This window comes from Cynoglossus semilaevis, chromosome 1, assembly GCF_000523025.1.
Source record: "Cynoglossus semilaevis isolate Cse_v1.0 chromosome 1, Cse_v1.0, whole genome shotgun sequence".
Lineage (NCBI taxonomy): Eukaryota > Metazoa > Chordata > Actinopteri > Pleuronectiformes > Cynoglossidae > Cynoglossus > Cynoglossus semilaevis.
In genome coordinates, this window is record NC_024307.1 from 10,823,075 (window position 1) to 10,835,288 (window position 12,214).

Sequence of the window (12,214 nt, forward strand, 5' to 3'; positions counted from 1 at the left end):
TAAATAATTGCATCATTTGGAAGCTTGCCTTTAAAAGGTGTTTAAACTTTATTTTTACGATTTTTTTTTATGGCATGTCAGAAATGTTTTATTTTTAAAAAAAGTTGCGGGCCATATAAAACCTTTCCCCTGGACATTTGAACATGCCCGACCTGAGATGACCAGTGTTTTTTCTGCTTTCTGTTCTCGCCCACTGGTCCTAGTGTGTAGTTTGGGGCAGAATTAAAGCTACTTTTCTTTTAACACAAACAACAAACAGAGTCCATAGAAATGAGCGGCACTGCTCCAGGACACACCTCGCTGCAGTTCAAACACCTGCAATCATTCTGCATTCACACGTGCCCTCACACTCTAACACAAACACACACAGGCACGCACACACAATGTTGTGAAAATCAGTCAGGCAGTAAATAAAAGTGACAAAGGCCTCCATTCCAATCTACAAGTGCACGGCCCAAGAAATATAGCAGCGGCCCGGGGCTGTGCTCACACTCAGACGTGAGAAAGGAGGAGAATGGAGCGAGACAGACTTAGAGGGAGAGGAAGAGATTTAAAAAGAAGAGAAGTTCTAAGGGGAGAGACATACACACAAGGAAAGAGTTTGTGAGTGAAGGAAGCCGTAAAGAAAAAGGAGGAGTTGATGAAAGGAAAGGTAGAGGAAGAGAGAGGGGAGTCGAGGGGAAGGGAGCTCAGATGAGAGCAATGATCTGTAGCAGAGACCAGAGGGCTTTTATTGATGGGTGAGAGCTGTTTGCAGAGGAGAAAAGCTGAGCGGTGCGACCGACGGCCCAGGCACGTTGATTGGATTCTGAATGAATCTGACCGTTATCGGCTAAAGCCGACTGAAACAATAATCTATCAGCCAGTCTGGAAAATATAGCTGCTCATTAACCTGCCTACTCGCAGTCCGACAAGCTAATTAACAAGCTTGTTGCACAGGAAACGGACCAATCTGGGTTCAGGGGAAGAATTTGGCATGGTAATCACAGTGGTAGCAACATAAAATCGGCTTTGAATCAGAGCCCAGGCAACAAAGAGATTCACACAAATGCGAGCGGAACAGAGAAGCTGAGATTGTAAGCAAGAGGGCGAAACCAAAACAAGATCAAAACAAGATGCATGGTAAAGACATGGATCCTCATCAATTAAAGAAGACAGCAGCTATGAAAAGTTAGTTTGCTGTTAGCAAGGAAGTCACAAGTCACAATAGACAAACATTACACAAAAGAATCACGACAATTTAAAACAGTACTTCTCAAATAATGGGGCGGGAGAGAAGTCTGACTTTGATAGCCAAACATGATCTTCATTCTTGTCAATATATTGTTGTCAATATTAAGACATGTCTCAATCAACTCTGACACATTCTTGTCAATACAGTTGAGCGAGGTCCTTGATTTTTAACCCTCAAAAATGAACAACTTTGAAATAAAAATTCCTGACCTTAGCTTCTGTCTCATTTCTGTCTATCTCATTTCCCAACTGAAAGGACATTTTAGAGGAACTTGGTTTTTACTACTTAGATCTGGAAAGGAATACCATGGTGTCAAAAACATTCTTTAAAAAAAGAATTTTGCAATAGTTATTTATATTGTGCTTAAGTCCGGGACCAATTTAGTTTAGTTTTGTGACCAATTTCTGGCTCACAACCCATCATTTCAGAAACACTGATTGAAAGGCTTCTTTAAAACAGCTCTCCTCTGGTTAAAATACAGACGGCTTTAAATCTTTCCATTGTTCGCCTATAGACAACATCTGTGAGGTGACTTTGCTGCTCTTGTTTTAATGCAAAATGAGCCGTCAGAGAGAAATATTAGAAGATAAAAGTGTNNGAGCAGGGATGCAGCAAAACCGCAAAGTGGCAGGTTCAGCACATCTCCATTACGCTCCAGCAGCTCTGGAGGTCAAACAAACAGCTGAGCTGATTTACTGTACAGACTGAAGGTGAGAGAAGGGAAGGACGAGAGTGGAGCGAGGAGAAAAAGAGCTGAGCGAGAACATCAGGAGTGACAGAAGAGATGAAGGAGAAGTTGCCCGGACAAGGAGACCAAGTTCTAAGAAAAGGAAATGAGCTAGAAACTGTGAACAGAGACGGAGGGGGAAAGAACTGAGGAGTCTGAGAGAGATGGCAATTTAGGATTTAGATCATTCAATAGATAAGCAGCTTTTTATTCTGCTGGGAAGAAGCAGGAACTAAATTGCACCTCAAAGTGAAGACTGTCCATTAAAAAGTGTTGGATCTGGGTGAAACACACACACACACACACTACAGGGTAGAGAACAAGTGAGTGAAGGAGGACAAGAGGGGAGAGAGATTGCTGTTGACATCAGGCCTTGGATAATTGACCCTGGTTTGGGTGGTAGGAATGAATTGTGGGTAAGTGGGACATGTGGCCTTGGGGAAGACAGAGACATAGAGATAGAGAGAGAGAGAGAGAGAGAGAGAGAGACATGGTAGAACAAGCACAAGTACCATTGCCACAGTGAGAGGCAACATCCAGCACAGTCACAGTTCATATATTGTTCATAAGAACTCAGGGATGAACAAGTGTCTGTTATAGGAGTGTGTATAATCCAGAAGGAGCCAAAGGTCGCTGCACTGTGCCTTAGTTAAAAACTAAACCCACTCTCTGTAGACACTCTCAGCCACAGCAACACCCATTAACACCAACATAGTCACTGCAGTAGCGTTTACACAGCAACGATACGACCACAGATCCCGGAGCTAAAGCATCTATTTGGACTTGGATTTAGACCACTACTTCTTAGTGGGGCGGGTCCCCGTGGAGGGGGGCACGGTGAGGTGCCTGAGGGGCATTAGAGGCTTCCAGTGAAATATGGCAGACTGGACATAAGTGTACGACTACTGTAATGCTTGAATAACAAGCCTTCAGTCAGTAGGTGGCAGCAACTCAAACAGTGGTTTGTACAGATAAAAATATACACGTTATCAGGTTCTCAATAGTATTTCAATTTGCGGGGGTGTGGATCGGAGGGGACGTAAAAACATTACTATTTCATAGATACTGACATCACCTGTTGTCTATTTTCCACTAAATAGGATCATAATAATTACAATTAATTATTTTTTATTTTTTACTGTAAAAGACGTGAAGTCATTTTTTGAGATTATATCCCACAATAAGTTTTTAGAACCACTGAGGTCTTTTGTTTTGTCATCTAAGGTTAAAAAAAAAAGGAAACTAAAGTGATTTTGTGTCATATTAGAGCATAACTACATCCCATTGTCTGCTTTCAATTTATCACTTTAATTAAAAGTAAAAATGCACTAGTGAGTAGCTGCAGTAATACAATTTTACTACATGGTCTGCTGACCAGTAAAGTGTCTAATATAAAAGATTAATTTAAAATGCAATTGTAAAACAAGGCTCCAAATGTTCTAATTAATATTGAGGGAATAATTTCAACTAAAATTCAAATTTGTCCACTGACAGCATATTATAAATGTTTCACTCTATATAGTTAATCTTTAAACAACGCAGTCAAGACTGTGGAGATGCCGCAGTACTAGACACTTCTTCTGGGGACCGAAAGCTAAGAGTTGACTTGGGAAACTTAAACTTCAGGAGCACATTGAAACAACCGTCCTGAGACTTAGCACCGTGCTGTACTGTGGGAGTCTCAGCCTCTTTAAAGCAGGTGCTCCTCATCAGAGTAAATGTTCCCTGGGAGGAATGGACTGAAAGAGGCTAATAAATAAAAGTGGGCTAAGAACCAGAAACAGAAAACTCCTATTAAATTGACGTTTAGGAATCTTACTGAGACTAGAAAACATGTGGACCAGGGCTACTGGAACACGATGCAGAAGAAGTAGAAGCAGGAGACGGAGACAAAGAAGAACACCGATGAGGATATGGAGAAGAAGAATAAGAAGAAAAGATTTTGAGGTTTTAAAATACTTTATTAACAACTGATGTAAAACTGTAAAACAAAAGGAGGAAACGGAGAAAAAGAAGAAGGATGAGAAGAAGTAGGTCATTCATTTGAAAACAACCAAAGACCTTAAAAACAATGCAATGAATGCTTTCTACAAAACTTACAACAACCACGTTGTTAGTCTTGCGTGTCTCCGTTTATGTTTTCAAATAAAAACGCAGTAAAACATTCTGCACCACACTCAAATACTTATCTGCCACCCCTGACTTTGTTCTACTGTACCCATTTTTTAGTGCCCAAACAATTGGCTTCTCTAGCTCCAGAAAGACAATCACATAATTGCATTTCCTTTACACCTCCCTACTTCTAGACCAGAACTTGTACAACACACTTTAGTCCAACCTCACTGTGAAGCTCAAGAATTTGTTTTCAAAATGTTAAAAATTGATTGTGTGTTGTAGTGTTAAATTCTGTTTTCAAAAAGAAAAATCAATTGTCCTCTCGCTTGATCCAGTGGTTCTCAAAGTGGAGAGCATAGAACTATTGATTTCTAAATTCCCTTCATTTTTTTTAAATAGAAACAGCAGTTCTGTAGGAATCAAAGGAGAGCTAAGTAAAGTTGAACAGCAATGGCTGAAGTGTCAACGTGTGAGGGCTGGGCGACAGCTCTAACTACAAAAAGTGGAAGCTGCAAAAAAAAAAAAAAAAAAAAAGTTTGGGACCCACTCTCCCGACCAATTACTCACAATGAGATTTAAAAATGTCTTCACACCTTAGTTCACATCCACTCCTTACAAATTAAAGAGTTCCTGCTATTTCTCCGTTTGTCCACCTTTCTTATTCACTACTTAGAAATAGTCCAACATTACACATTCACATATGCCATATCCCAGCATGCACCCTTTCACACAAGTTACCTTTCAAACTGCATTTGGATGTTCTCTGTTGGCTACATCAATTTCTACATCATAATTCAATATGCTGACCAGGCGAAAAAAAAAAGTACCCACATAACTTTCAGGCGTGGATTGAAAGGCTCAAAAAAACTAAAAAATACTGAGACTAATCCAGATTAAACCCAACTTGTTCCCAGTTCCCTGCGTATCCTATAAACCACTAAACACACACACTTTCCCAAGAATGTACAACAGTAACCCTTAGGGGGTCATAAAGGTCTATTTTTAAGGCGATGGGTGCCGCACGTAACGTTACATCATCGACGGTTACAGAGACTAAACGCTTTCAAAACACTTACATCAGCACCAACGTGAAGTGACAAACAAACAAGTGCGCAAAGATACAAAGACACTTCACTTCTCTTACACCCTGTGCTCTTCTGAGAGCTTCTCCAGGTTTTGTCCCCAGACACACAGGCATGCAGTAAATGGAAACCACACAGCTGCATTTGCACAGCGAGTGGCTGTCACAGTGGGTGAGTACATAAAAGCCCATATGGACTAAAAGTCCTCCAAACGTCACTTTTCCTCAGCTGCGAGCGCTTGTGAGAGTGTGTCGGAGAGGGTGGTGAATATTTCAGGAGTGTAAGAAGCGCTGTGCCTGAGGAGGAGAAAGTAGACGTGTTCAGTCAACAGAAGGAGGACCAGTCACTGTCTTCTCCACTTCTGTTTTTCCCTGTTAATTCTGCACGGAGACAGCAGTCACGGACGGAGAACACTGGACTTTCAGCTGAAGACACCTGATGAAGTTATTTAATACTGATTAACGATCTACAAATCAGCACAGTCGGTGTGAATGATCTTGTAGCTCTTTCCTGGGCGACAAATACAGTGTTATGTGGAGTAGAAAGAACGTTTGTCTTACACTTCCTAGGTCAGGGTTCTGTTTCCCGTCTTTAACCTTAACCCAGATAAAGCTAGAGGGCATATTTTACAGGCAAAGCCACCTGATAGTGCTGGTCCATGCTGAAGTACCTCGTGTAGCATATTTTACAGGCAAAGACACCTGATAGTGCTGGTCCATGCTGAAGCCAACAGTCAATATTGTTAATTCTTCTTTAGACTCTTTTATACTGTTAAATTCTTTAGCTATTTCTGGACATGACTGATGATATTTTTGTCCAACTTGAAGCAGTTTTTTTGGCTTTATTGCTGCTAATTCAGGCTAACTTAACTAGCATTATCTGAGCAGATCTTAAAATATTTTTTTGTGAATTTAAAGCTACATATTTTATCATTTAATGTACACATAAGTGGGGTAACGTTTATTATTTTATTTTGAATTTTATTTTATTTTATATTGTGCATTGTTGGAATGTGCTAAATAAATATTTTAATAATAATTGTTTTATTCTTTGAAACTTAATTTATGCAATATCCTTCATTTTATTGAGGTTTAGTTCACAGTCATAGCCATAAATACAATGGTAATAATAATCAGCATAATAATTTCTTTCTGTGTTTTGGTTTGGTCTGTGTCGAATGACACACAGCTGTGATTAATCAATTAGTCAATCAATAAGTCTATTGGTCAATAAGTTCCCATGCCAGTCCGACTGACACAGAGTGTTTGGTCGTCTGTCCGACCTCCGATGCCAATTACTCCTAACGTGAAGCGTTGAGTGCTTCCTCATTTAGAAAGAACTGTCATTCCCAGAATTCCCATCACATATTCTCAGGCTTCGTAAAGAAAGAAAGACAGAGGTCCTCGTCCACATGCTTGGTTTTCAAAGTGTTAATTAGTAAAAAAAAACTGTTAACCCTCCACTTGTCATTTGGGGAGACAATGGTCTGCTGCTGAATTCATCCATGTAAATGTGATTAAAGACTTCCGTTTGTTTCTTAAAGAACCAGACTCTAGCGTTCATTACAGCGGGACAAAGTCCTGAATTTACATATCTTTTCAGTGTCATTTTTAGAGTGATTCTTTTTTTATCCACTGTGTGATACCATAAAAGGAACAGTTAAGGGCAGATAAGAGGGGCAGAAAATGACAGGCACGTGGCAAAATAAACCGACAAAATAACAAAGGAAAGTAAAAACGGAGGAGAGATAATATAAAGTGGCCTTCAAAGACAGAGGAGGGAAGCTGGAGAGGATGGGGGGGGGAGACAGACATGAGGAGAGAATGTGGTGTTTAATTATTCAGCAATACCGTGTTCTCTATTTATGGTGCTTTTAGAGCAGCCAGCAGATTGCTATATATACACACTCGTACTGTAGGCACTGTAGCCCCCCCCCCCCCCCCCCCCCGCTCCACTGAAGTCCAACTCACTGGGGAAGCGTCAACCCAAAAGACCAGTGAAAGGGAGAAGAAAAACGTGATTATATATTGATAGGACGATGAAAGAGGTGGAAGTGGAGTACATGATGATCTGGGGGGAAAAGATGTTAAAAGAACGGTAAAAAAAAACAGTACAACAGACGAAGAGATGTGAGAGGAGAAAGACAGGCTGAAATGATCTTTTCACTGCGGCTCCTCATCTATCACTCCTCTCTGACAAACTCCGTTTTTTTCGTTTTGTTTTTTTTTTATCGCCGACAGGGAAAACAACACCTTTCAACGACAGGTTGGTTTTAAATGAGGGGAGGCGTTAAAAGATGGAGATGTGATGAGGGGAAGAGGAGAGCAGCATCCGATCTTTATCATTTAAGTAGATGAGGTGGAGAAGTACTGGAGGAACCGAGTTATCTCTTCCTCCCAGACACACACAGGCACACACACACACACACACACACTTGTATTTATCAAATTCTGGGGACCACATTCTGTACATGCATCACATCATCTCCACTGCAGCAGTTTACAGTACGTGTATATGTGTCTGATGCATTATGAGCCTTCTATTATTATTATCTGGTCCAGTAACACTGTGCTGACCACACATGCAGCATATATATATATATACACATACATATATATACATATATATGCAGATATGTATATGTGCATAATATAATATACAACTTTGATAATGTAGAAATTTACTTGCATAAAACAAAAGAAAGCCATAAACTGCATAGCCATGTTTTTCAACATTATCTATTAAACAATAATATATTCTGTATATTTATTTTATTTTGTTTTAGTGTCGTGGTTAGCACAATCGCCTTGCAATCAGAGAGCAAAGAGGGGTCTGGGTTTAATTCCCAGCTTACCCACATATCCCTAATGGCACCTCCTGTGGCAGCATGTGTTGGCTGCAAAGACTCTGTGAATTTGTGGGACGATAAGGGACTCAATTATTACTATGATTTCCTTGTGGGGTGTACACACTACTGTAAATCAGTTAGAGATTTCTAAATAAAACCAATACAGTATGAAGACAGGAGCCGGGATACTTTGTTCAGTTTATGCAGTCGTGTGAAACACAGACGGTCGGTGCAGTAGGTCACACCACGTTGAGAACCACGCACCAAGGTAAACAGACCACAGTATTAGAATACTGTATTAGCTAACGTGGCTAAGCTATGAAATTTACTGTATCACCACTTATGTCAACATTTAACAAAACGTCAACACGTTTAACACGTTTTTTTGGACTTGAGACAGACTAAATCGAGACAGAGACTAAGTTTAGTCAAATAACGAATTTAGTCAAAATTAATTAAATGACACACAGTGACATACAGGATTAAATGAACCTTAAGATTCAGTTTAAAAAAAAGAAGAAAAATAATGACGTTTCTGTAATTTGTATCGAATTTGTTTGTTTTTTTTTCTGTTTCAGCCAATGTTGGAGAAGAAAACCATCAAAGTGAACACTGTTAACGCTCCCTCTACTGTATAATTGCAAAAACATCGGTGCAGATCTGGCCCCAGGCCACTGAGCAAACTTTAAATTATTTTCTGGAATCGAAACACGAAGCAAAAAAAAAAAAAAAAAAAAAAACCTTTTTACAGCCTGTCTGATGCCTTTAACCTTTATTTCTGAGCAGAACATCACACTATCAGACTCCAGCAGCAGCACTGACAGGGTTTCATTGATTCAGACTGAACATCCAGTCTGAAAGCCTGTTATTCTTTAGTGTTATTTTTTTATTTTTCTACTATTGGCTTTAGACGGCTCACTGAGACTCCAAGAAATTCCGGTTCAGTGACAGCAGTCGGGCTGAAGGTCAATTTATCACATCAGTGATTTTGGAGACTCAACTGTTTATGTGAAGCTGAGGTTGTTCAGGTGTCAGGCAGAGATGCAGGACCCCAACCACCAGGAGACATCTTTAAAAGTGACTCTGCGGCTCATCAGTATGTATGAGTGTGATTTTTCCCACACAATGCGGTTTCATTCAAAGTGATGAGTGGACCATTTTTAACAGTATTCCAGCCTTTTGATATAGTTTTGGTCGCAGAAAATAAAAATGCACATTTCCATCTCACAAATCATTTTGAGTGGTTGTAACATTTTTTAGGGTTTTAAAATAACGCAGAGTAAAGGAATTCTATCTTATGTACCTTTGGCCCAAGGTTACTGAAATACCTGTTTGTATGAACAGTGTTGGGGAAAAAAACAAATGGATTTCTCCCACATGATAACTGAAATCTTTATTATAATTTTATAACATTTATTTACATTTTCCAAGAGAAGTTTGTTTCATTCCGTTTTAATTCACTTCTTTTCTAGCAAATATTTAGGGAGGATACATTTTGGTTGACTGGACAGTGGTGTTGTTTCCATTGCATTATGGGTAGAATTGTAAATACTTTTGGCAAGACTTTGCTAGGTTCTAATGTCGCTATCTTCTAGCTACAGTATAGTTATCCATTTTTTGTGTGTATTTCAGTACTGTAAACTCAACTATTTATAGTAATATTTATAGTAATACTTTTCCCTCAGGTATTTTAGCAGGTTCTTGCTAACTTTATCATTGGTGGTTAACTTCTATTTATATAAAGGTTTTTTGTACAGCACTTTATGGCTATTTCTGCTGTTTTTAGTTTGTTTTATACAATAGTGTTATCATATATCACCATGTCTCACTTGACTAACGTTTATCTATTTATGGTGCAACTTTTAATAATGTTTGTTTTACTGCTTTGTAGTTTGTTGTGTTTATGGTTTACTCTCATACATTTTCATACGTCACTCATTACTGGATATTGTTTGAATTAATGTACGTTACAATATATTACTGATTTAATGAAGCTACATCCAGTAAGGTAACTAAACAAATGCTTTAATTAGCATTAGCATTAATCGATACTGTTATACGCATTCAAGTCAGCGTCACATATTTCAAGGATGTTTCTCTACCAACAACTTTGCAAACCTGGAGTAAAATCCTTTTCGAGTCCTGCTCTAGTAAGAGAATACATTTCACTTTGGGCTCTATTATTTCAGACTTTGAAAAACAATTCAAAATCCATTGTGTTTCAGCCACGTGACCCCGAGCCAACCGTCTGTGCCGTAGCCACAGGCGATGTGCAGCTCAGTACCGTACAGGGACACAGTGGCTGAATTTCAGGCAGCAAATGAGCCGTGACTTTGGCCAAGACAGCAGAGTCAGCAAGAAATGGATTCTCACACAACGCTCCCCGTCTCTATCCACTCTGCGTTCCTTTCATTCGCGCGTACACGAACGCAGACCCACGAACGTGAGGACATCAAAAGCTCCGAGAAGCACGTCTGACCTCCGTCTGACCTCAGTCCTCTGGTCCAATCAGCTGCCTGATCAGACCATCTTCACCAACATCTGACCTCACAGATGCATTAGATGCACTGTCCCATGCACAATGTAGGCACACATATGGTAGTGGTTCTAACAAGTCTCCGCTCTCATCTCCACACACACAGGTGACTGAACTAAAAGCCACATCCTGAAATATTGCAGCGTGAAGCTGATAAGGGAAAAGGAAATAAGGACAAGTGAACGTCAATGATGGTGACAGAGGTGAGAGGAAGTTCAGGCGGCACGGACCCAGAGATAGTGGACCACGTAGTGTTTAAATGACAGCAGCTGAGACCAGCTGACGGCAAAGAACCTCAGACCGCAGTGATGTTACAACGTTACATCTGGGAAGAGGCACTTCCGAGAGGAGCACTTCCTCTTACGCTAATGAAACTTCGCTAGAACAAAAATGAATTTTGTTTTATTTAAGTCTATGATTTCAAAACCTGCTTCAGGATGATTGCGGTCCAGTTTTTTATTTTTTTTAATTAATAATTATTTAATTTATAATTAAAAAAACAGTTTAGCCTCCAATTTAGCATTGGCAAGATTGACATGCTAAAATAATAGAAATAAATCGACATATCTGCAGTAATTGGACAAAAAAACAAACAAACAAGAAATTAAACTAAATGTGGTAATAAATGACTAAACGTAAGTTCATGCAGTTACTTGGAGCAGAATTCAGCTCCAGGTCAGCTAAAGGTCAGGATAAAAAGAAACAAATACAGCTAATGAAAAATGGTAGCATAAGAATAATAATTTGGAGGCCAACTTAAACTTGTTCAGGTGCAAGAATTGGCCCACATACCAGAACTTGGACAGAGTTAAAGTAGAGAAGGAGAAAACAATATTAGAGTAAGAACACCTCGTCATCTGTACGTCTCTCGAACCTGGGGTTTCTTTTATTTTTGATCCCCTGTGTTTACCGACAACTCACAGTGTCAATATTTTTATCGTCCACACAGGACCTCGGCCAGTACAAACAGGAAGTGTCCGTTCTTACCTTATAGACTTGTCCATAGGTGCCATTTCCTACCAGTTCCACCAACTCAAAGATCCCAGCAGGATCCTGGAAAGAGAGAAAAAAAAATCACATTAGAAAGAATATAATTACCATAATTAAAACACATGATACAGAGAAAATGTCTTTGAGTAAGTATTTGACAGAATCCTATTACATGTAAACCAATGTTGTTGTTGTGCTGAGGTACTGGCTTTTAAAAATATTCCAGTGTATTTGTCTACATTGTGCGTTTTTTTTTCTTGTTTGCAATTTTTTTTTTTTTTCTGGAGCTGCCAGTCAAAACTCAGACAGTAGGAAGTCTTTTTTGCTCATTGATTCATAATCGTTGTTTTAAATGTGACCCGACCGTATTTGAGTCAGATGCAGGACTCGTAGCTGAAGGTACTTTAATCTGGCAATCTGAGTGGCGACCTCCCGTCCTGCCGCTGAGGTCCTGAGGTGTCACTCCACCGGTGTGAGAGACATCATCTGATTGTTTAATGTTTGCGTCCACTCCTGACTCACTCATAATTAAAGCCCACAGTTGCTAGGCTGCCAAGACATGTCTGTCAAAGAGCTGTTTGGAACCACATCCATAAAACCCACTGACCTCTGGACACACACACACACACACACACACACTGTGTCTCTCTGCTGTGTATCACTACAACAATGGCTGGTATTC

The 12,214-nt window shown here is 39.6% G+C and overlaps 1 protein-coding gene across 1 annotated transcript in view; it reads right to left on the reverse strand.

The window, feature by feature from the left end:
- Positions 1–12,214, reverse strand: part of tnika (TRAF2 and NCK interacting kinase a) — a 75,531-nt gene that overhangs the window by 48,625 nt on the left and 14,692 nt on the right. The window contains 1 exon segment of the mRNA XM_017034099.2: positions 11,530–11,595. Coding sequence (XP_016889588.1) covers positions 11,530–11,595 — 66 coding nt within the window.